This window comes from Orcinus orca, chromosome 13 (assembly GCF_937001465.1).
Source record: "Orcinus orca chromosome 13, mOrcOrc1.1, whole genome shotgun sequence".
Classification (NCBI taxonomy): Eukaryota; Metazoa; Chordata; class Mammalia; order Artiodactyla; family Delphinidae; genus Orcinus; species Orcinus orca.
Genome location: NC_064571.1, coordinates 54,206,919 through 54,231,513, shown reverse-complemented (window position 1 = coordinate 54,231,513; position 24,595 = coordinate 54,206,919). Strand labels below are relative to the sequence as shown.

At 43.1% G+C, this 24,595-nt stretch overlaps 1 protein-coding gene, 1 long non-coding RNA gene and 1 pseudogene across 5 annotated transcripts in view; 1 reads left to right on the top strand and 2 right to left on the bottom strand.

The window, feature by feature from the left end:
* LOC125960907 (uncharacterized) overlaps nt 1–24,595 on the bottom strand; it is an 840,695-nt gene that overhangs the window by 621,636 nt on the left and 194,464 nt on the right. The window lies entirely within an intron of this gene.
* PRKCE (protein kinase C epsilon) overlaps nt 1–24,595 on the top strand; it is a 509,933-nt gene that overhangs the window by 329,632 nt on the left and 155,706 nt on the right. For all 4 annotated transcript variants that reach the window (XM_004264993.3, XM_049696373.1, XM_049696375.1 and 1 more), the window contains 4 exons: nt 13,914–14,056; nt 16,447–16,543; nt 19,372–19,571; nt 22,320–22,493. In XM_004264993.3, coding sequence (XP_004265041.1) covers nt 13,914–14,056; nt 16,447–16,543; nt 19,372–19,571; nt 22,320–22,493 — 614 coding nt within the window. The remainder of the gene's footprint in view (nt 1–13,913; nt 14,057–16,446; nt 16,544–19,371; nt 19,572–22,319; nt 22,494–24,595) is intronic.
* Nucleotides 9,862–11,900, bottom strand: LOC101276657 (pleckstrin homology domain-containing family F member 2-like; annotated as a pseudogene).

Here is a 24,595-nt window from a genome sequence, read left to right as displayed (position 1 = left end):
CATTTGTTGCATGAATACTTATATACACACATGTACGCTGTAATAGGCATCTGTTGGTGTATAACACATTATCCCAAAACCTAGTGGCTTAAACAACCAATATTTATTACCTCAGAGTTTCTCTGGGTTAAAAATCTGAATGCAGCTTAGTTGAGTGCTTCTGACTTAGGTTTTCTCGTGAGTTTGCATCAAGCTGACAGGTGGAGCTTTGGTCTCATCTGAAGGTTCAACTGGAAGAGAATCCCTTCCAAGCTCACTCATGTTGCTGTTGGCTAGAGACATCAGTTCTTTGCCACATGGGCCTCTCCAGAGGGCAACTTACAGCATGGAAGCTGGTCTCCTTCAGAGCAGGCAAACAAGAAAGCAAGAGGGGATGCCCAAAACAGAAGCCGTACTGTTTTGTAACCCAATCTCAAAAATGACATCCCATCACTTTTGACATTTTCTGTTTGTTAAAAGAGAATCACTACGTCCAGCCCCCCATTTAATGGGAGGGAATGGTGTGAAGGGTCAGATACCAGAAGGTGGAGATTATTATAAGCCAACTTAGAAGCTGCCCACCCCCCTTCCCACCATACACACACACACGGAAATATGATCACTTTCTCTGGGAGGCCTACCCTTCTACAAACTGAAGCTCCCATCTCTTAACTTCCTTCACCTTCCTCTGCTTTTTTTTCCTCTTTAAAACAATTGTCACATTCTAATAACTTAAATTACCTATATTTTATGTTTATTTCTTTCTCTCCTAATCAGAATATAAGATCCATGAGGGCAGAGGTTTTTTTGGTCTGTTTTGTTCTCTGCTGTTTCCCCAGCATCTAGAACAGTGCCGGACACATTAGCATTCAGCAAATGTTTGTTAATTAAATGCTATAGGCATTGTTCTGTAATTTGCTTTTCCTACAAGTCAGCGTATACAAGGTTACATCATTCTTTTTACTGGCTGCTTAATGTTCCACATCATGGGACATTCCATACATTATTTAAAGCTTACCTTCTTGATGGACATTTACTTGTTTCTGTGTCCTCACCATTTAATGCTGCTGCAGACATCCTCATATATGCATCTTCATGCATTTGTATGAATAATTATGAAGAAGTGCTCGTAGAAGTCCTGTAGTAACTTCAAGCCCTATCTTTTGTGGTTGAACCACATAAGGAGGGAATTACAGAAGGACACTTTTCGTCTGTTTGTTGCTTGTTTGTTTTTACATAAGTCATGTTCACTGCCTGCTTCACCTTCTCGTGCCTCGACATTTAATTTTGCATGATCAGAAACTGCCTATGTAGTGACTTCAGGATTTCAGTTACCTATTATCTGCTGGCGTCTGGTCATTTTTGCTGCCTATGTGTTAACTAATTTCCACAGAGTTAGAATACACTGAAAAGCATGGCATCCTGCTTTGTGCAAGGCATCAGGGAGAACTTGGAGATAAAACATCACTTTAGTTTTCTAGAAACTTGCCCTCTACTTGGGCATTAAAACATAAGTTAAATATAGACAACAGTTCAAGCGGTGAATCAGAAATACGTGTGAGCAGTTCAAGGGCAAGAGAGGCCAACAGGAACTTGGTCAGGACAGGCTTGCTGGGGGGAATGGGGCTTGAGCTACACCTTGAGGGAGGAGAAGGACCTGGAAAGGAGGGCAGGGGAAGATGTTCTAGGTAGGTAACGAGTTACACCTAGAGGGCGGGGGAGGAGGAAGCAGTTCCCTGCTCAGCACTGAAATGCCACAGGAGCCTCCTTGGTTGATTCTGAATCCTTGCAGTAGCAGCTGGCAATGCCTGGGGATCATGACAAATGCCCCGCATCATAAGTGGAAGGTCAGTGGGAGACTCAGTCAGAGTTTTCGTCCGAGGAATGCCAGGTAGCAGACAGTTGGCCAGTCATTGCTTCTGGAAAGCTTTGAATGGTGGTTCCAGTGCCCAGTCTCTATCTGGTGACAGTTGGTGCGCAGTTTAACCCCCAAGGAGCTCCCCTCTAACCTCCTGTTCTCATCTTCTGCCCAGGACTCTGCATCAGTCACTCTCCCACCCCTGCCAACCTCCATGGCACAAGCACACGATTTCCTGTTCAGAATTGTGTGTGCTCTGCCTCTGAGTGTGGCGTGGCTGACTAATCTGTTACAAAATCAAACCACTGCCCTGGCTTACCCTCTAGGGCCAAGTAACCCTCATGTAAAGAGATTTCTGCAGGGCACATAGGCCTGCCCATCTCCCTTTGTGATTGTTCTGACAGTGTCATCCGCTTGCTTTGGGAGAAATCCCAACAGCTTGACTTGCACCATTGCAACCCTCGCTTTAATCTCAGCTATGAAAAGGGTGGAAACATGGAAACCAAAATGAAGGTCAGAGTGCTCGAGCCCCCATCTGTCCTGAGGATGACACTGCTGCTGCAGTACCACCCAGCACAGAGTAGGAGCTCAACAAATATGTGATGAAAAACTAGGTAGTAGTACTATAATGATCCTCCTTTTAGAAGAGCCCCAGCAGGGCAGCTGTTTCTTCCCAGTGCAGTTCATCCAGGTGGAACAGTTGAAAATGAACAATATGAAGCTGCCTGGAAAGGGAAGTCTTAGGGGCAGCCTCGAGCTATGAGGGGTTTGGGAGCCTTGCCACTGGGCCTGGGTGCTCACCAGTTGGGATGGGGCAGAGGAGTGCAGAAGGGGGGTGATTTGGCTGGTTTGTCTGCCCCAAACGTTTCCCCTTTCTTTTTTAAACATCTTTATTGGAGTATAATTGCTTTACAATGGTGTGTTAGTTTCTGCTTTATAACAAAGTGAATCAGTTATATATATACATATGTTCCCATATCTCTTCCCTCTTGCGTCTCCCTCCCTCCCACCCTCCCTATCCCACCCCTCCAGGCGGTCACAAAGCACAGAGCTGATCTCCCTGTGGTATGCGGCTGCTTCCCACTAGCTGTCTGTTTTACATTTGGTAGTGTATATATGTCCGTGCCACTCTCTCACTTCGTCCCTGCTTACCCTTCCCCCTCCCCATATCCTCAAGTCCATTCTCTAGTAGGTCTGTGTCTTTATTCCCGTCTTACCCATAGGTTCTTAATGACCTTTTTTTTTTTTCTTAGATTCCATATATATGTGTTAGCATACGGTATTTGTTTTTCTCTTTCTGACTTCCCCTTTCTTTTGATTCCAACTGGCACATCCACTTTCTCTTACTGATCTGCAGCCTCTGGGTGTCACCTTACAGCTTCCAGGAGCCCCACTGTGGCTGCCTAAATTATGTCAAGTTCCCCTCCCTCAGCCAACTTTGCCCTCTTGTTTCCAGACTTTTCAAAGCACTTTCAAAGTTGCTTTTTCATGTGGTCCATTTTAACTGACATGTTATTGGATTTTTTTTTAAACTTAACCTATTGGAACAACTACACAGTTCTCCTAGGGAAGTAACAGAATTTAAAAAAATGAAAAACAAAGTCTCCGAAGACCGATCCTATCTTGCTGACCAGCCAACCTGAGCTAATTGTTTCATTAGGATGGACAGGTCTGGCGTTACAACACCAGGGGGCGCCAGTGACTAAATCACCTAGATAAGCTGCCCCTGCTAAGAAATTCTCGCTCTTCATTTGGTTGCTTCATTCTTGTCCTTTCTGTCACCTCAAGAAGAGACAGAAGACGACTTGCGTGAAGTTGGTGGGCAGGTGCAGGTGAGGTGGGCTGTGTGTCAAAGGGTAGCTGTTGCTAAGGGGAGTGGGACAGAGGATTCAGAGCTGAGTGCTGCTGCCTGCAGTCTGGGAGGCTCTGAGGATTTTCAGGCATTGTTAGTAATAACTCAGTTAATGGATTTGGCACCTTGGCCAGGCTGTGGTGGAGCTTTCTCGTTCGTTTATATTGTCTGAGAAAGGTCCCCTCCCATCAGCGCACATGCTCCCCCATCCCCACACCCCTGCCTTTGGTTCTGTGGGCATCTTCAGCTCCATAATTCACTTGAACTCTTCAAGCCTGGGTTGGGAAGGAGGGGGAGTGGAGTCTGCGCTGTCCCTCCCTCTAGGTCAGGGACCAGGCCGTGAAGGGCCAGTAGGAGGTCTGGCCATCCTGCCTGGTTTCACTCCAGAAACTCTGTGTGTGTGTGTGTGTGTGTGTGTGTGTGTGTGTGTTTTAATAGACTTTAACTTTTAGAGCAGTTTTCGGTTCACAGCAAAATTGAGGAGCAAGTACAGAGATTTCCAATATACCCTCCTACCCCCACCCATGGACAGCCTCCCTCACTATCAACGTCCCCACCGGACTGATATATTTGTTACAATCAGTGAACTTAAATTGATACATCATTATCCCTCAGTTTACATTAGGGTTCCCTCTTGGTGTTGGATATACTGTGGGTTTGGACAAATGTACAGTGTGTTGTATCCACCATTATAGTATCATACGGATAGTTTCACTGCCCTAAAAATCCTCTGTGCTTTGGCTATTCATCCTTGCCTCCCCCCAACCCCTGGCAATCACTGATCTTTTTACTGTCTCTGTGGTTCTGCTTTTCCAGAAAGTCATATAGTTGGAATCATATAATATATAGTCTTTTCAGATTGCCTTCTTTCACTTAGTAGTGTTCATAAGTTTCCTCCATGTCTTTCATGGGTTAATAACTAATGTATTTTTAGTGTTGAATAATATTCCATTGTATGAACTTACCACAGTTTATTTAGCCGTTCACTTACTAAAGGACATCTTAGTTGTTTCCAGGTTTTCATAATTATGAATAAAACTGCTGTAGACATCCGTGTGCTGGTTTTTGTGTAGACATACGTTTTCAACTAATTTGGGTAAATACCGGGAGTGTGATTGCTGGATTGTAAGCTAAGAGTATGTTTAGTTTTGTAAGAAACTACCAAACTGTCTTCCAAAGTGGAAGACGTTTTTCATTTCCACTAGGAATGAATGAGGATTCCTGTTGCTCCACATCCTCACCAGCATTTGGTGTTGTCAGTGTTTTAGATTTTGGCCATTCTAAAACGTGTGTAGTGGTATCTTGTTTTAATTTGCAATTCCCTAATGCCATATGATGTGGAGCATCTTCTCATATGCTTGTATGCTATCTGTATATCTTCTTTGGTGAGGTTTCCAGTCAAGTCTTTTGCCTATTTTTTAATTGGGTTGTTCATTTTCTTATTGTTGAGTTTTAAGGGTTCTTGCATATTTTGGATAAGCTTTTATCAGATATGTCTTGTGCAAATATTTTCTCCCAGTCCGTGGCTTATCTTCTCATTCTCTTGACAGTGTCTTTTGCAGAGCAAAAGTTTTTAATTTTAATGAAGTCCAGCTTATCAATTATTTCTTTCATTAATCATGCCTTTTGTGTTATATTTGAAAAGTCATCGCCGTATCCAAGGGCACCTAGATTTCCTCCTGTGTTATCTTCTAGGAGTTTCATAGTTTTGAGTTTTATATTTAGGTTTATGACCCATTTAGAGTTAATTTTTGTGAAGGGTGTAAAATCTGTGGCTAGGTTCTTTTTTTTTTTTTTTGCATCGGATATCCAGTTGTCCCAGCACCATTTGTTGAAAAAGACTATCTTTGCTCCCTTGTATTGCCTTTGCCCCTTTGTCGAAAATCAGCTGTATGTTTATGGAGGTCTATTTCTGGGTTCTCTATTCTGTGCCATTGATCTGTTTGTCTATTCTTTCACCAGTACACACTGCCTTGATTACTATAGCTTTACAGTAAATCTTGAAGTCAGGTAGTGTTGGTTGTCCAACACTTCTTCAATGTTATGTTGGGTATTCTGGGTCTTTTGCATCTCCATGTGAACTTTAGAATCTGTTTGTCAATCTCTACAAAATAATTTCCTGGGATTTTGATTGAGATTTCAGTGAGTCTATAGATCACACTGGGAAGAACTGCCTCCTTACAACATTGAGACTTCCTACCCATGAACATGGAATATCTTTACATGTATTTAGTTGTGTTTTTGTTTTTCATCAGTTTTGTAGTTTTCCTCAGTCTTGTATATATTTTCTTAGATTTATACCTAAGTATTTCAGTTTTTAGGTGATAATGCAAATGATATCATGTTCTTAATTTTAAATTCCACTTAATCATTATTGATAAATAGGAAAGTGATTGGCTTTGTATATTAGCCTTGTATCCTACAACATTGCAATAATCACTTATTAGTTCCAGTTTTTTGGTCAGTTCTTTCAGATTTTCTGCATAGATAATCACGTCATCAGCAAACAAAGACAGTTTTATTTCTTCCTTTCTAAGCACTATACCTTTTACCTCCTTTTCTTGTCTTATTGCGTTAGCTAGTACTTCCAATGCAGTATTGAAAAGGAGTGGTGAGAAGGGACATCCTTGCCTTGTTCTTGGAACTAGAAAGCTTCTGGTTTCTTACCATTAAGCGTGTTGTTAGTTGTAGGGTTTTGTAGATGTCCTTTATCAAGTTAAGGCAGTTCCCCTCTATTTCTTCATTGCGGAGAGATTTTATTATGAATGGGTGTTGGATTTTGTCAAATGTTTTTTTCTTTTTCATTGATTGATAGGCTTTGTGATTTTTCTTCTTTAGCCTGTTGATGTGATGGATTACATTAACTGATTTTCAAATATTGAACCAGCCTTGCATACTTGAGATAAATCATACTTTGTCATGATATATATTTCTTTTTATACATTGTTAGATTCAATTTGGTAGTATTTTGTTGAGGACTTCTACATCTATATTTGTGAGAGATATTGGTCTGCAGTTGTCTTTTCTTGTAATGGCTTTGTTGGTTTTGGTGTTAGGGTAATGCTGGTCTCATAAAAGGAGTTAGGAAATGTTTCCTTTGCTTCCATCTTCTAGAAGATATTGTAGAGGATTGGTATAATTTCTTCCTTAAGTGTGTGGTCCTGGAATTCACTAGTGAACCTATCCGAGCCTGGTACTGTCTGTCTTGGAAGGCTATTAATTACTGATTTTATTTCTTTAATAGATATAGATCTTTTACACTGCATTACATGTGTGAGTTTTGGCAGATTGTGTCTTTCAAGGATGGTTTTGCTGCATCCTACTAATTATGAAAAGTTGTATTTTCATTTTCAATCAATTCAAAATATTTTAAAATTTCTCATGAGATTTCTTCTTTGACCCATGTGTTACTTAGCAGTATGTTATTTAATTTCCAAGTATTTGGGGATTTTTCCGAATATGTTTCTGTTACTGACTTCTGATTTAATTCCACTGTGGTCTAAGAACAGACATTATATGATTTCTATTATTTTAAAATTGTTAAGATGTGTTTTATGGCTCAGATTGTGCTCTGTCTTGGTAAATGTTCCATGTGAGCTTGAGAAGAATGTGTGTTCTGCTGTTGTTGGATGAGGCAGTCAATAAATATCCAGTTGATTAATGTGACTGTTGACTTCAACTATGTCCTTACTGATTTTCTGCCTTCTGTATCTGTCTATTTCTGATAGAGGGGTGTTAAAGTCTTCAGCCATAATAGTTGGTTCATCTGTTTCTCCTTGCAGTTCGCTGTTTTTGCCTTACGTATTTTGGTGCTCTGTTGTTAGGTGCATACACATTAAGGATTTTAATGTCTTCTTGGAGAATTGACCCCTTTATCATTGTGCCCTTTGATGTCTCTGATAACTTTCCTTGCTCTGAAGTCTGCCCTGTCAGAAATTAATATAGCTACTCTGGCTTTCTTTTGATTAGTGTTAACATGGTATATCTTTCTCCATAACTTTAATTTTAATCTATATGTGTCTTATATTTAAAGTGTATTTCTTGTAGATGATATGTACTGGGTCTTGTTTTGTGATCCATTCTGACAATCCCTGTCTTCTAATTGGTGTATTTAGACCATTGACATTTAAATTGATTATCAGCATAGTTGGATTAATGAGTACCTTTTTTGCTATTGTTTTCCATTTGATGCCCTTGTTCTCTGTTCCTATTTTTGTCTTCCACATTCTTTCCACCTTTTGTGCTTTTAATTGAATATTTTATATGATTCCATTTTCTCTTTTTTCTTAGCATATCAGTTCTTCTCCTTCTCCCCCTTCCTCTCCCCCTCGTTCTCCTCCCCCTCGTCCCCCTCCTCACCTCCTCCTCCTCCTCCTCCTCCTCCTCCTCCTTTTTTCTTATTTTAGTGGTTGCCCTAGAGTTTGCAATATACATTTACAACTAATCCAAGCCCACTTTCAAATAACACTCTAATACTTCATGGGTAGTGCAAGTACCTTATAATAACAAAATACTCCTAGTTCCTCTGTCCCACTCCTTATATTGTTGTAGTCATTCATTTCACTTATACATAAGCATATATTTTCTATACATATATATAAGCATAATAATTGAAAACATTGTTGCTATTATTATTTTGAAAAGTTGTTATCTGTTAGATCAAGTAAGAATTTAAAAACTAAAAGTTTTTATTTTAGCATCACTTATTCCTTCTCTGATGCTCTTCCTTTCTTTATGTAGATCTGAGTTTTTGACTGATATCATTTTCCTTCTTTCTGAAGAACTTTTTTTATTTTTAAGTTATAAAATATTTTTTATTGTAAAAACAGAGTCAATAGAGGTTGACAACATAAATGTTTTCTCAGAACATTTCCCCTTGGTTCCTGAATTTGCTAGGTTCCTATGTACCAGCAAGTCTCCATTAGCACTTCTCAGATTTCATGGTCCTTTTTGGATATGTTTATTGATTATATGTAAATATTGCTTAGAAACAGAAGTCCATATGATATTAAAACAAACAAAAAAAACCTGTTGCGCCTTTCTTTCACATTTCCTACAGGGAGATCTATATATCTCAGGTGCTTTCACAATTTAAAAGTAAAGTGAGTGCCTTAACCAAACCAAAGAATCCTCCATCACAAGTTACTAAATCAAACCTCTCATGACTTTTGCAATATATCCAGATTTAAAGATTTTAAAACAAAAGAATTTAGAATTTAAAACAAACTTCAGACTGATTTTTCATATTTGAAAGACTACAGTTATTTGCAGCATACAAATGGAGAGAGTAGTGCAAAATGCATCAAGTTTTATATGATAAATATACTTTCAACCTAATGGCTGCTTCGAAAGCAAAGACTGAAAAACTACCTCTTCTTAAAAGTAATCTAGACTGACTCAATAAAGTTCACAATTTAGAAAGATCAATTGCTACTCTGTTTCCATAGATTGCAAAATGATTTCAGAAACAGATTAAACATACAGTTGTTTTACAAAACGAGAAATATTGTTTGGGACTTTACAAAACTTTATAAAATATAATACTATATTTGTAAATTCAAGATAGTTTCACACTGAAATAGAAAATACTTCCACAAATATGAAGTCTAGTCAAACTTAACTGGTCTCTCCTAACCATTCTCATACATTATTTCTTCCAGATCTTCAACCTGAGTAGATCTGTGCTCTAGCATGAGATTTTTTTAAAGAGATTGGTTAATTTCAAGAAGTTGTATAAGATTTTTCATTCTAGAAACAATGTTAAAGCAGATGATTTACACCTAAAAATACGTCTCACTAAAAGTAGAAATAATGCAGTGACAATTTGTATTTGATAAATTTCAAACCAGATTCCTCAGAATGACAATTATAATGTGGTACCTACAAAAAGTAAAAATATACAGTAATCACAACTATTTTACGGAAAATATTTATTCATATGGAATAAAGAACCTCTAAATTTAGTTATTTGTAGCTGTCAAATGAGAAGTACTTTCTAATTACACGCATTTATAACATTCATTTTACACCTCAAAGAGCACCAGTGTATTTTTTTTTTTTTTTTTTTTTTTTTGCGATACATGGGCCTCTCACTATTGTGGCCTCTCCCATTGCGGAGCACAGGCTCCGGACGTGCAGGCTCAGCGGCCATGGCTTATGGGCCCAGCTGCTCCGCGGCATGTGGGATCCTCCCGGACCGGGGCATGAACCCGTGTCCCCTGCATCGGCAGGCGGACTCTCAACCACTGCGCCACCAGGGAAGCCCTGCACCAGTGTATTTTGAAAACAAACTGAAAAGTGAGGAGGTAGGGGCTTATTCCATGCAACAGGGGTATTATGATAAGGCACCACCTGGTGTGTGAAAAAGCCAACCAAAGTATTTCCAAAGCATGTATTTCTGTTACTGGTGTCTTAACCTTTAGATAGGATGGTTAGAAAAAAGCTAATAACATTATTAGCTAACCACATCATACTCCTTTTCCATCATTCTTTGCTTTTAATTTTTCCATATTACAGAACATATAATAAACAACAGTATAGTACATGATATGTTAAATAAACGTCTTTTCCCAACCATTCAAGAAAATAGTGTAGAATTAAAACAAGAATAAGAAACCAAAAACTTTTCTGATATTTTCGCAATAGTCTATCCCTGTAGAAGAATAGGGAGCTGGGGGAGGTGAGGAGAGAGTGGCAGCAGCAGTTGGGGTTGGAGGATGGTAACAGGACCTCCTTTCTGTAGAATATATTGAGGCACACAGGTTAAAAGTTTCTCAGGCAAATTCATTGCTAGAGCAAAACTGACAGAAAGCTCAGGATTTTACATTCCCCCCAGACCTGATTTCTCAGATAGTCACATCCGATTAAATATTTCAAAATATTCCCTTAGTCACTGCTATCATCGTCGTCATCATCATCAGATACATCATTTAAAGGAGACTTCAGTGACTGACTATAAGAGTCCGATCTAGTAGGCTGGCACCTGGCCTTGTCCCCAGTAGAAAGCAGGTCATAGTAGAAGTCACAAATCCTCACAGGCTTAGAGGACTGGCTGGGAAGAAGTCTCTTTTCAGAGCAGGGCCCACAGACAACAAAACTACATTTGCGGCAGTGGTGACGACGATTAACAGGTGTGAATCTTGCTGTCTGACAACACATACATACAGTTGCCTCAGAGTCAGGAACCCAGACGGCAGCACGTTCATACTGGGTGTCTTCCCACTTTTGGAGAGCAGATCAGTAACACATTTATCTATGTGATGCATCCATTCTGATTTCTCAGTGGCAGTGGCAGAATAAGCTGCAAATGATTTAGTTGGTGTCTTGATCAGCCATCCATTCCTCAAGTCTCCCTCATCTGTGAGAGAATCAATTGTGACATTTTCCAGGGGAATAATACGTTATTTGTTATATTTTTTCTTCTGGATGGCAATATTGCCATACACAAGAATATCATTGAATAAGAAAAACTGCCTTGCTTTAGGCTTTTTTCTGCACAACTTAGACAATACTCCTTCTCCAATAAGAACCCGTCCAGGTATAGTTAAGGGTTGGCCAGCTGCTCCAAAACAGTTTTCTACTATATTTTTACGTCTAGTATTTGCTTCACTGTTTGCCAAGCGATCCACCATCTTTTGCTAATAGCCTCCAAACTCGGGAACTCCACACCCCAGAGGCCCTCCTTTCCACATGCTGCCTCTCCCCTTCTGCCTGAAGAACTTCTTTTAACATTTCTTGCAAGGCAGGTCTATTGGCAACAAATTCCCTCAGTTTTTATTTGTCTGAGAAAGTCTTTATTTCTCCTTCACTTTTTTTTTTTTTTTTTTTTTTTTTTTTTGTACGGTACGCGGGCCTCTCACTGCTATGGCCTCTCCCGCCGCGGAGCACAGGCTCCAGACGCGCAGGGTCAGCGGCCATGGCTCACGGGCCCAGCCGCTCCGCGGCATGTGGGATCTTCCCGGACCGGGGCACGAACCTGTGTCCCCTGCATCGGCAGGCGGACTCCCAACCACTGTGCCACCAGGGAAGCCCTCTCCTTCACTTTTGAAGGATAATTTCACAGGCTACAGAATTCTGCATTTTTTTCCCCCTCTCAGTACTTTAAACATTTCACTCTACTCTCTTCTTGCTTATGTGGTTTCTGAGAAGAAGTCAGATGTAATTCTTATCTTTCCTTCTCTGTAGGTGAGGTGTTGTTTCCTTCTGGTTTCTTTCAGGATTATTTTTCTTTACCTTTGATTTTATGCAGCTTGTGTACGATATGCCTAGGTGTAGTTTGTTATTGGTTTTGATTTTTGTCATTTATCCTGCTTGGTGTTCTCTAAGCTCACTGGGTCTGCGGTTCGGTGTCTGACTTTAATTTGAGGACACTCTCAGTCATTTTTGCTTCAAATATCTCTTTTGTTCATTTCTCCCTTTTTTTTCCTTCTAGTATTCCCATACACATATGTTACATCTTTTGTAATCCTTCCACATTTATTAGATATTCTGTTCCTTTTTTTTTTTTTTCAGTAGGTTTCCCTTGCTTTTCTGTTTTGGAAGTTTCTATTGACATATCCTCAGGCTCAGAGATTCTTTTCTCAGTTATGTCCATTCTACTAATGGGCCCGTCAGTGACCTTCTTCGTTTCTGTTGCAGTGTTTCTGAGTTCCAGCATTTCCTTTTGAGTCTTTCTTAGAATTTCCATCTCTCTGCTTGCTCATCTGTTCTTACATGCTGTCTACTTTATTGACTAGAGCCCGTAGCATATCAATCATAGTTGTTTTAAATTCCTGGTCTGGTTATTCTAACATCTCTGCCATGTCTCAGTCTGGTTCTGCTGCTTGCCCTGTCTCTTTAAACTGTTTTTTGCCTTTTAGTATGCCTTGTAATTTTTTTTTTTTTTTTGATAGTCAGACATGATGTGTTGGGTAACAGGAACTGCAATAAAAGGCCTTTAGTAACATGGTGCTAAGGTGTTGGGGGAGGGGAAGCATTCTGTAGTCATATGATTAGATCTCAGTCTTTCTGTGAGCCTGTGCCTCTGAACTATGAGCTTACACATGTTTCTCAGGGTCCCCCCCCCTCCCCGCTCCACCTTATGTGGGACAGGATAGCTAGCATGGGCTGGAGTTGGGTATTTCCCTTCCCCCAGTTTGATTAGGATCTGATAAAACTACAATAGTTTAGTCTCTGGCAAAATAGCTTCTCCTGAGAGTAGGCCCTGTTAAGAACAGGGTGCTCTGGTATATTTCAAAATCCTTTCCCTCTCCCCCTGTCATAAGCAGGAGGGAATTTTTCTCCAATGTTCACTGTGAGAAGCCTGGTCAGACAATTAGAGGTAAAGCTCCCAGAGTGCGGGGACCCCTATGACGGTGTCAGCCTAGAGTCTTTGACTCTCAGACTTGTCCGCTCTGGGACCCCAGCAGTTCGTCAGTTTCGGTGCCAGCTTCCCTACCCTGCACTGGTTTCCACGGGGTTGCTGCTCTGGAGTTTCTGCTCCGCTAAGTTGTGATTCATATAGTTACCTGTCTGTCTCTCCCTCAGGGCAGTGGTTTGCCCTGTGACCTTACTTCTCTGATAAATCTTAAGAAGAGTTGTTGATTTTCCAGTTTGTTGAGCTTTTTACCCATTAGGGCAGAACAGCAACTTCCAAGCTCCTTATGTGCTGGACTGGAAACCCAAACAGTTGACGTCTTCGCCTTTGATGTCCTACACTAAGGACAGTGAAGTGGTGTGGACAAAACAGAGACATTCAGGCATGGCCTTTGTCCCTCTGAACCCAGATTTTGGATTTGAAAGGGGCCTTGGAGGTCACCTCATTCAGTCTCTTTGTTTTCAGATGAACATCTTGATAGGCTGTACTGTGGGCATTCCTCTCTCGGGAATATTCCCACATTTCAGCAGAGTAATAGAGTGAACTGTGTACAGGGGACCCATTTGGGTTCAGCATCCGATTGAACTTTCTTCAGAGAAACCAGTTAAGTTCTATGGTCAGTGTTCTGCTCCCTGAAAGGAAATTTCAATGTGATTTTTATTTATCCGTAAGCTGGTTCTCTCCATATGGTGGATGATTTTAGTTCTGTGTGAGGGGATGATGGGTGATCTTTCATTTTTCTTGTTTTGTCTTTCTCCATTTTCTAAATTCTAACAAATGAACGTGTGTTCCTTTTACAACCAGCACAAAATAAGGTAATGTTTTAGGCTATGACCATTTGGAAGCCTCTCCTCTGTGCTTCCTTACAGTCTGCAAGATGAACGTTCACCGGCGCTGCGAGACCAACGTGGCTCCCAACTGTGGCGTGGACGCCAGGGGCATTGCCAAAGTGCTGGCTGACCTGGGCGTCACTCCAGACAAAATCACCAACAGTGGCCAGAGGAGGAAAAAGGTAACTGGCTCTTTGGTGGTGTTTCTGGAGCTCTTTGTGAGCCAGCATCTCTGTGTTGGCTTCCCGAGAGTCACTTGGAGTGACGTTCTGAGACTGCTGGGTTTGAGACACTGGACTTGAAGCAGCACGTGCTTCAAGAGAAAAGAAAAAAGAAAAGGTCAGGCAGGTAGCATGAAAGTCTCCTTCGGTTCCAGAGGTGGGGAAAAGCTAAGCAAGTCTCAAGTGTGCTGTTTCTTAGGGGAATGTCAGCTTCAAGATGAGGACTCCGGAATTCCCTCCAGAAAAGACTCGACTCTAGACAGGGAAATAGACTTATCTGCCTCCAGGACTGGCATGAAAGCAATGTCAGTGCTCAGACTTTGCCTCTGGTATCACTTTAATGAGGATAAATGGATGAAGAGCTGGAACCACATTCTTTTCTAGGAAGCAAGCCAAGAAGATTTGTGTTAGTGCCGGCACTCGGCTGCCCGAGGAATATTGTTATGTCCCGCGACATGAAACATCTGGGCCTGTCTTTGGAGACCAAAGCCCTGTTTCTATCCGTATAGCATTCTGAATGTCAGTAGGAAGAGATCCATTTGCTAAAATGTTATTTTGGTAAGTCAGGGCCCACAGATGTAAATAGAGCTAAAGGTATCCGTAGCATTTTGTTTGAAGGCCCTTCCTAGCCTTGGATCCTAGCCTAGAAAATGTAAGAATTCTCTGAAAGACTTAAGTTATGAGAAAATTGGAACCATGTTAACTGGGCAAGAAATCCTGGTGGGGGTGGGTGGCCCTTGTTGCCCGGTATTTTTTTTTTTACTAGAAAACAAGCCTGACTCTGGGCGCCTCTACAACTTGACTCCTAAATGTCCCTGAATTTTCGCTTGAAATACCTTCTGAAGGGCATTTTAGAAGCTGCCCATGCCTTTTCCCTGCTGCCTCTCAGAGGAGCCTTTTCCCTGAAATGGGAAGGTTTGGGTTGTTTCCATCTTCTTAAACTTCTTCTTCCTTACCTTTCCAATAAACAAAGCAGTTTTTTAAGAATTGGAGGAAAAAAACATTCTCTTCTCTGGTTAACTGTGAGATTTTGTGCTTCTGGTGGCTCTTCTCAGCTCTGTCGGTCCCCCTGGTGGAAACAGGACTTCAGTTATTGACCCAAGACATGGGAGTTGCAAGCAGAATGTCAGCACCCAGAATGCTGGGGCTCCACCGGGGAGGCAGGTTAGACGAACAGCCTGTGATGACAGTGTTGAACACACACATTTATGAGCTCTACAGAGAGCCCTGTTCAGGGGACATGATTTTGTTTCTTGCTAGAAGTAAACTGAGGCAGAATCCTTATTGCCATGAAACATTTCAGAGAAAACTCAGTACCTGCCCCCTCCTCTGTATTTACATGGGCCATAATGGCAGTAGCCAGGCATTGTCTATCTGTCTTGGATTTGGGAGATCCTGGAGGTAAGAAGCCAACATGGAGAAATTCAGGAAGGAACAAAGTCAAAGACTAAAGGACTTCAGTCCTGATACTTTTATTGCTTTGATGCTTCTAATGCAAAAGCTGGAAAAAGTCAAGTGAACCAAATAGTAGCTCAAGTTAGTACGAGAGGATGGGAGACAAGTGCCCTTGGCCAGAAGCTTCAGGGGCTTTTTTGCAGGAGCGTCAGGCTTGCTAGAGCTTTGGTTCCCTTAACATGGCCCCTCGCAAGTAGTCCAGCATCCAGAAAGAACGTGTGTGCACAGCAGGTAGATCAAGAGTAAAAGGGAGCAGAAGGGCTTGCAATCTCTGAGTCCAAACCTCTGACTTAAATGGGAACTTAAAGTGGATATGCCAGCATCTATGCCGGGAAACAGACTTCCCTGGGGGTGTCCTGCTAAAATTTGCCAATTGCCGACAAATACCCACACACCTGAAGACGTTTATTGAGCTTCTGTTGTGTGTATCACTCTCTGCAATTGCCAGGAGCAGTACAAATACTAGATAGGGTCTAACTTTCAAAGAACCTACAGTCTACCTGAGTAGCGAGCCCCAAACGAAATGAAGCTGAACAAAGTAATGCATGGCAAGCAGCTGTTAGAGGCAGGTGTCAAGTTGCACTGGATGAGGTAACTTGCGTTTCTTGGGTAGGCAAGGAGGTTTCATGGAAGGGGGAAGGTTGGGCTTCGCTTGGAAAGGTCAGCTGTATTTGGATAGAATAAAAATCAAGCAGACTGACATCTCTTGTTTTCTTCCCTTTAATTGTCAAATGAAACCTTGAGTCTCTGCCTTCAAACTGTCAATTCAGCAGCTGCTGCTGTGCGCCAGGGACTCCTAGGGCCCCTGGCATCGTTTCTTGATGCTTTTGACCTCAGGGAAACTCCCCACGCTCCCTTCTGATCCCTCTCTCCCCTCGTTCTCTCCCCCTCTCTAGCTCATTGCTGGGGCTGAGTCCCCGCAGCCTGCTTCCGGAAGCTCACCGTCTGAGGAAGATCGATCCAGGTCGGCCCCCACCTCCCCTTGTGACCAAGGTGAGACTCTCAGATTTGCTTCTTTACCTCTGAGCTCTGTCCTTGGAAGGACGAGGGAGCCCGAGGCCTCTTCATCCAAGCATGGCCTTGTGAGCAGAAACAGCCAGCAGCCCTGGAGGGTCTCCAGGTGACCTTTCCCAGCTGACTCCGTAGCTGTGCTTTCCCTCTACAAGGCTTTCTTGAGGGTGAGGCACTAAATGGCTGTGCCAGCCTGAAATGCCCCCCAGGCAGGGCGAGAGAGAGCGAGCTGGGGTGCTGTGGTTCTTTTTTTCTTTTGCCTCTCCCTGGTTCCACGTTCAGGAGAGGGAGAAGCCCTTCTCTTACCCCGCTGCTCCCAGGCCCGTCAGCACTGCTCAGCTGAGCCTGGCTTCCTTCCTCCCTGACTCTCATCAAGGTACCGGAAACCTGAGAACAGGGCAGGAGTCGGGGGGATGGGTGGGGGAGGGCATCTACCACGTGGGTGGGTGGGGATAGGAAGGTGAGGCTGGCGAAGAGCCTGAGAGAAGCAGTGGGGAGGAAGCCAGCTCTGGGACTGACTCCCCTGTAGAGCTCAGCTCAGGACGTTTCCTTCGCTGTCAGAATGTGCTGAAAGTCCTCAGAGGTTTCTGAATTCTACAGGCAGCCAAGGATGCCAGGCTGAGGAGGCACTTACACGTTTAAGACCTTCCCCTCTGGCGACCAGAACCAGATCTCACTGGGAAGGGATTGTTGCACCGGCAGAACAGTCGCCACCATTAATGAATCGTAACAGTAGCGCCTTGATGTTCTGTAGCCCCTTTTCTCTCGTCTTCCTTATCCTAATTTTATGCTCACGCCGACTCTCTTGTCCATGCTCCCTTACTGTCCCCAGGTTACAGGGTGGGAAGTGGAAGGCAGAGAGTTGAAAAGGTTTGTCCAAAGGTCAGGAACTAAGTCAGGGGTAAGGGTGAGACTGCGCCCCTCCTGGCATAGGGACCCCATTCTCAGAATCCATGCCATCGAACCCTCCCTGGGGGTCATCCCTGTGACCCAGCCCTTGGCGTGACCCTAGCCCTTACCTAGGAGTAAATAAAACAGCTGCAAGGGGGTATGCCGGTCCTGAGGCCACAGAATAATTGGTCTGAGCGCCTCTCCATGCCGCTCTGGTTCACTTTCTGCACCTTTATACTCTGCTTCATTTCAAAAGAGGTTTGACCCATCTGTTAGTAAGCTGACGGTCCTCTGGGGCCTCCAAGCAAGCAGGTGCTATCCCGACCCAGTGTGGGTATTTTCACGTTTCCCTTTTTTTAATACTGAGAGCTCCTTTGAGAGCTTCAAGGAGCCAGGGTCATATGGTAAAGAGACCCCAAGTAACGGATGAGGTGCCTGGGTTTCTAGGCCTGGTCCCTGCCCAGAGTGCTGTCCAGCCTTGGCAGGACACCGTGCCCCTCAGGACCTCTCTTTGGCCCCAGTCAGTGCAAGTACAGCATTCCCCAGCAGTGTTGTGAGCACAGAGGGACGTGAAAACCCTCTTAGCAAGACATGGCATTATTGCAGAGCAGAAATAAGGCACTATTCCTCTTCCCTCTGTTGTAAGAACACATAGAAAGACATTTTCTTCAAGTTTTGATATCCCCAAGCATCCAAGTTCTGTCTTCCAAAATCCATTTATTAACTTGCCTTGGAAGTTAGGCTGAGAAGCTCTGTGCTGAGACCAAAAGTTATACTTAGTTAAGAGTAAGAGATAGAAAACTGCAGAATTGGCGTGGGCATATCTGTAGACTCGGAAGCTGTCTTCACCCCCCCCCCCCCCCCGCCCCGACACATCTCAGAGTAGTCAAACTCCAGATCCGAGGAAGATCTCCAGGTTCCTGGAGTGAGCTCTCCTGGGCCTCAGTCCTTCGGAAAAGAAGCCAAAGTTGTCTTTATGTCAAGCAGCACGTGGTCACTAATGCGTGATTCTGATTCCCAAGGGTCAGTAGTTTGTGTTCCCCTCCTGTGATCCCAGTTATCCACGAGCATCTTTTAAAAATGGGTTATGCTTAAGATGCCCATTTCTACACAGAGGAGTGTACGTCTTGGTGAATATATAGCTAACAATAAAGCTTCCTCAAATAGAAAAGGTCAAAGGATCATCCAGCCTTATCATCCCCAGGTAATTCAGGTCACATACTCTGGAGGGGCACAAGGCTGTGTCGTAGTTGTGAAATTGTACTGAGGAATCCCTGTCCCGTCCTAGATAAATTTGCAGCATGTCACTCTTGGGAAGCAGTTCTTTTGGTGATGATAAGCCCATTGTTCATTTTGTTAAATAACCTTGTGTAAGATGGGTATTTAGAATAAACCCAGCAACAAGGCCAAATAAAGTCCCTTAGAAGGTAAAGGCTTCTTAGTCCCAGCTATTGAAATAATTACCTCACCAATAATTACTGTAACAATGGTTCTCCATTAGTCATTGTTCTAATTTTCAAAGGAAACTGGAAGGGTACCTGTTGCCTTTGGGACTCTGCGAGGTTCCAGAGAAGGCCAGGATTCCTCCATTACACCTAGAATAATGGAATAAATAGGCTACTGGCTGAAGGGGGCTTTCGGAGAGGTGGCCTGGTCCCAGAGTAAAAGGAAGATCTGAAGGAGTTGGTTGGCGGGGACGGCCTCCTCTTTGCATGCCTAGGCCTTGCTGTACGTTAGGTGCCAAGGAAAGTGTGCAGAGCAAATGAAGCCACGTAAAGGGATGCCCCACTGGGTCTGCTGCTGTGAAGAACCAGAAAGAGGGTTGAGAGCTCATGGGGGTAAATGCTGAGTATTAAATCCTAATGGGAAGGGCTCGTGAGGTATGCGCTCATGCAGTATCTTGTCACCCTTGGCCCTAGAAATAAAAGAACTTGAAAACAACATCCGGAAGGCCTTGTCATTTGACAACCGAGGGGAGGAGCACAGGGCAGCAGCATCCACCGACGGCCAGCTGGCGAGCCCGGGCGAGAATGGTGAAGTCCGGCAAGGCCAGGCCAAGCGCTTGGGCCTGGATGAGTTCAACTTCATCAAGGTGTTGGGCAAAGGCAGCTTCGGCAAGGTCTGTGACATGCAGGGGCAGGGCTGCTGGTTTGGTCCAAGGTTAAGTGATGAACATTTCAGCCTAGTCTGATTATGTTTTCCTTCCTTGTTGAGTGCAGATGGCCTGAGGCCAAGCAGACAGGAGCCAGGGTTCTCCTGCTAACTAGCTGTGGGAGTTCAGTGTAGTCATTCCACCTCTCTGGGATTTAGTTTTTCTCGTTTGTCAAATGGGGACAGGAATCAAGTGAGAGAGTGGGGGAGAAAGCACTTGGAACGGTTTAAATGGCACTACGTGTGCCTGGCATCCCATTATCGAGAATAGTAACGATAGCTTTCTTCCCTTCAGAGATCCGTCTGAAATTCTGGCTTTAATTCATCATGAAGACTTTGGAAATGAATTCTAGAACCTCTGCCCTCAGTGAACCTGGGGCTCAAAGGAAATCTTAGCATGTATTAGTTTGGAAATATAATGTTATTCAACTGACTTTTCTGCCACTGACTAAATGTCTCGTTTGTCCTCTGCACCTGGCAAGAGACTGAGCACAGCTGTCTCATGTCTTAGATGAGGGGCCATTGCCCTCGGTTCCATTCTCCCTCTCCTGCTGTGTCCGAGCCCGACACAGCGATGTGGGGCCTGGGTGCAGAGTGTGCCCGCTAAAGTATTTGCAGTGATCAGCCAGCATTCTGAAGGTGGGGTGAGATGGAAAAACAATCCCGTTTATTTTAGAAAGAAGATGGAAGGGCAGAGAGCCTAGGAAGCTGGTTAACACTTCAGTTCAGACCCCTGATTATTCCTGCTCTTCCCAAAGCCATGCCTGGGGGTCGATGGGAGTCATCTTTCTAGGACTTCCCAGAGCAGAGCGCCGGTGCTCTGGGGCCCAGGTGCCTGGCTCTGGGAGCTCCCAGGGGTCCCATGCCCTCACGCATCCTGGACTTCTGCAGGCTGAGCTGCAGACCTGCTCCACTTCTCTCCAAAGGGAGTGGCTCTCTGGAAACCCCAGGCTATGAGCCCCGGTTCTTAACCCATCTCACCTGCCCCATCTCATCCTGAGATCGCAGTGGCAGGAAAGGAACTGGGATTGGCTTAAATGGCAAAAGATGAAGCAGTCACCTTCTTTGGAGAGACTGGTTAAATAAGAAACAGACCCCAGTCCTCTGAGGAGGCATAACTCTGGGATGTGAGCAGGACCTGGTTTAATTGTGAGCAAGATTCAAGGGGAAAGAAGCAGGCTCAGAGTTTCCAGGTTGTCATAGGGCGTAAGCAGGCTGGGAACTGTGATGACTCCGGAGCGTTTAGGTTGCTTCTTCAGAGAAATCGCTGCCAAAGTTTGAGCCAGTTTTAAAGAGTTTGTAGTATACGTGGGCGACAGAGGTCTTCAGGCTAACATCCTGAACACCCTCGTGAAGCCTCTGAGTTACCGTTCTTTAGCTCTACTAGAATACTGTGCTTGGGAGTTATTCAATGGGAGAAAGTCTTGTCACTTTTATAGGGAAATGAGTGCAAAAATATCAAATGATAGGAAAACTTTAAGAAAATAGAACTGCTAATTTGCTCTCTAGAGAAGGAATCACATTCCCAGCTTTAAAGCTATAGAGGAAACCATAAAGGTAAACAAGGACAGATTCGACTACATAAGATAGGGGACCCTGTTCAATAGAAAAAGATAACAGAAAATCATAAAACAGTCTTAGAAAAACATTTGCAGAAAGTAAAGTGGGGGCTTCCCTGGTGGCGCAGTGGTTGAGAGTCCGCCTGCCGATGCAGGGGACGCAGGTTCGTGCCCCGGTCCGGGAAGATCCCACATGCCGTGGAGCGGCTGGGCCCGTGAGCCATGGCCGCTGGGCCTGCGCATCCGGAGCCTGTGCTCCGCAACGGGAGAGGCCACAACAGTGAGAGCCCCGCATACCACAAAAAAAAAAAAAAAAAAAGTAAAGTGGTAGTAACTTTATATACCAAGCTCATAGAGATGTGTAAGAAAATAGATAACTAGACGGAGGAAATTGACAAATAATTCGCACAAAACGTAAATATAATTAGAAAACAAATATTTTTAGTTTCATCACCAGTTAAAACAGCATTGAGGTAACATTTCACACCCATGACATGAGCAAAAACGTTTTTTAAGTGAAAGCACCCACTGTTGGTAAATTTGCATGAAACTAAAGCACTTCTACATTGCCAGCGGCAGATTATATTGTACCTCCTCTTTGAAAGTCAGTTAGGAAATGTGCAAAATATTTAACTCTATAATCCACTTCTAAGGCTTTCCATCTTAAAACTGTGATATAAAAGAAAGAAAAAATTATATGTGTAAAAATGCTTGATGCAGTTTATATAATAATAATTAGATGTAACTCAAATGTCTAATATGAGGTAAATGGTTAAACTGTTACTGATATACTTGAATTGAGTACCAGCAACTATGATATGGCGGAGACCATGTAGAGAAATGCTTATGAAATAATGTTCAGTTAAAAAAGAATCTATTTGCTGTACTCTAATTGCAAGTATGACAAATTATATGAACATACGAGTAATTATTTAATAGATGTGCATTGAACTTTTCTTTGCCTGGACACTGTTAGAGATTAAAAATAAATAAATTGTAGTAGCTGTATTAGGATGGGTAGTCTTTACATTTTAAATACTATTATGCTATTTAAAATTAAAGAACAAAAAGGAGACTTTAAAGCATTTGATGTTGACTTGGGTTTCTTTTGATTCCCTACAAGTATAGACTTACGGGGTGGTTTTGGCTGATTACAGGTCATGTTGGCGGAGCTCAAAGGCAAAGATGAAGTATATGCTGTGAAGGTCCTGAAGAAGGATGTCATCCTTCAGGATGATGACGTAGACTGCACAATGACAGAGAAGAGGATTTTGGCCCTGGCGCGGAAACACCCGTACCTAACCCAACTCTACTGCTGCTTCCAGACCAAGGTATGTTTTAGAAGAAGCTGGTGGACCTCCATCTTGGGGTTGTGCCGTAGGACACTACGGTATCTTGACTGTCAGATTAAAAAAAATCAATCATAGATCCCCTATATTCTTTTCTCAAAGACCTTGTAAAGTGGAATGGATTTTACCCTTGAAAAGATCAAGGTATATTTGAACAGTATTCTCTTTTTTAAGGGCAAGGGATTTTCCATTCAAGGTTGTGCTTGTGAAGGGATGAGAGGGCAATAGAAGTCTTTGCAAATGTAGCTGAACAAAGTCAAATGACTAACCCCGGTGTTTGCTTCTTGGAGAAAACAACAGGCATGGTTAGTCCTTTCTCAGCTCCTACCTTTCTGTCACTGGGCAAATCCCTTAAGTTCTTTATGGCCTTCGGATCAAATGAAAAAAGAGTAAAGGCCACCCGAACCACATCTAACCTGTGTAATGTCATATGAGGTAAAGGATGTGAACAAGTGCTTAAAGTGCCATCGTGAGGAATTCCCTGGCCGTCCAGTGGTTAGGCTTCGACGCTCTTACTGCCGGCCTGGGGTTCGATCTCTGGTCTGGGAACTAAGATCCCGCAAGCGATGTGGCATGCCAAAAAAAAAAAAAAAGAAAAGTTGCCATCATGAACCACAAATATAAGGTAGCATTTTAAAACTACCAAGTAGGTGCCTGGGGACCAGAAGGTGGCAGTAAAGAAATGAAAATAATCTGTAAGTACATTATGGAGTCTGACTGATGAGTATCCTTAACTCATTGGTTACTTATTCTTAGTAAAGAAGAGAAATGCCAACATTCTTCATGAAGCTCTTTTATTACCCCATTTCGGGGAATAAAATGAGTGAAAGTCTTTCAGGATGCCTTAAGGATTTGGAGCCCTTAGCTCCTTGAGGAGGCAAAGGCAGCCTCACCTGAAACGCTTACCCGTATCCATCTGGAGCCCAGACAGTGACGGGTGCCACCCTGGACAGATGATTCCCTGCTCCTTGGCATACTCTCACCACCGTGTCGTTGCGAATGCCAGTCTTTCCACTTGGAATTCAACAATTACTCATTTGGTCATTTGGCCAATTTTTATTTTATTATATTTTACTGAATCCTTTCCATGTGCCCAGTGTCGTGCCAGGTGCTGGAGAGGTCGTGGTGAGCAAGGCCCAGTCCCCGACCTCAGGGAATTTACAGTCTCTTTGGTACACTATTTCCCAAAGGGTATTTCTCTGAACCTTCCTCACTTGAGAAACTTTTCAGAATAAAAGGGACGAAGTGAGAGAGTAGCATGGACATATATACACTACCAAATGTAAAATAGATAGCTAGTGGGAAGCAGCTGCATCGCACAGGGAGATCAGCTCAGTGCTGTGACCACCTAGAGGGGTGGAATAGGGAGGGTGGGAGGGAGGGAGATGCAAGAGGGAGAGGATATGGACATATATGTATACATATAGCTGATTCACTTTGTTATACAGCAGAAACTAACACAACATTGTAAAGCAATTATACTCCAATACAGATGTTAAAAAAAAAAAAAAGAATGAAAGACTCTGTGGCCCATAGTTTGGGACACTGCAGTCTTGACCTCTCTTAGAGTGTCTCAACATGCATTTGCTTGTCAGAGTTGCTGAGGAGAACTGCAATGGAAAAATATATATGTTACCTTTACTTAATCTACTATTTCCCAATGACGTGATCCCAAGCTTTACCTTACTGTCACTACCCATTCCAAACACTGATCAAATGAAATTTTTCCTAACCCTCTGAAATCTCTCAGGAGAATATGAAATATCTCCTGAAAAATCTGGAAATCCCTTTACTGAACAAGTATAGGACTTAACACGCATCCAGAACAAGGATAGCTAGTGTGTATTGCCTGATATTTGTGGGTCCGTGTGTGTGTGTGTGTACACGCGCAGAATCCAGTGTGACAATAGAGGGTCAGTCACGACGTCAACTTTCCTCTTTTCTCCATGTGAGCATGATCCTGGATTAATGAGAAATGTATCCTATATCTCTTTATCTTCCATGGTACCTGTCAGAGGGCCTCACAACCGGTAGGTTGTCACTCTCAGAATTGGAGGGTTGGAAGATTTTTTAAAAATTCTCTC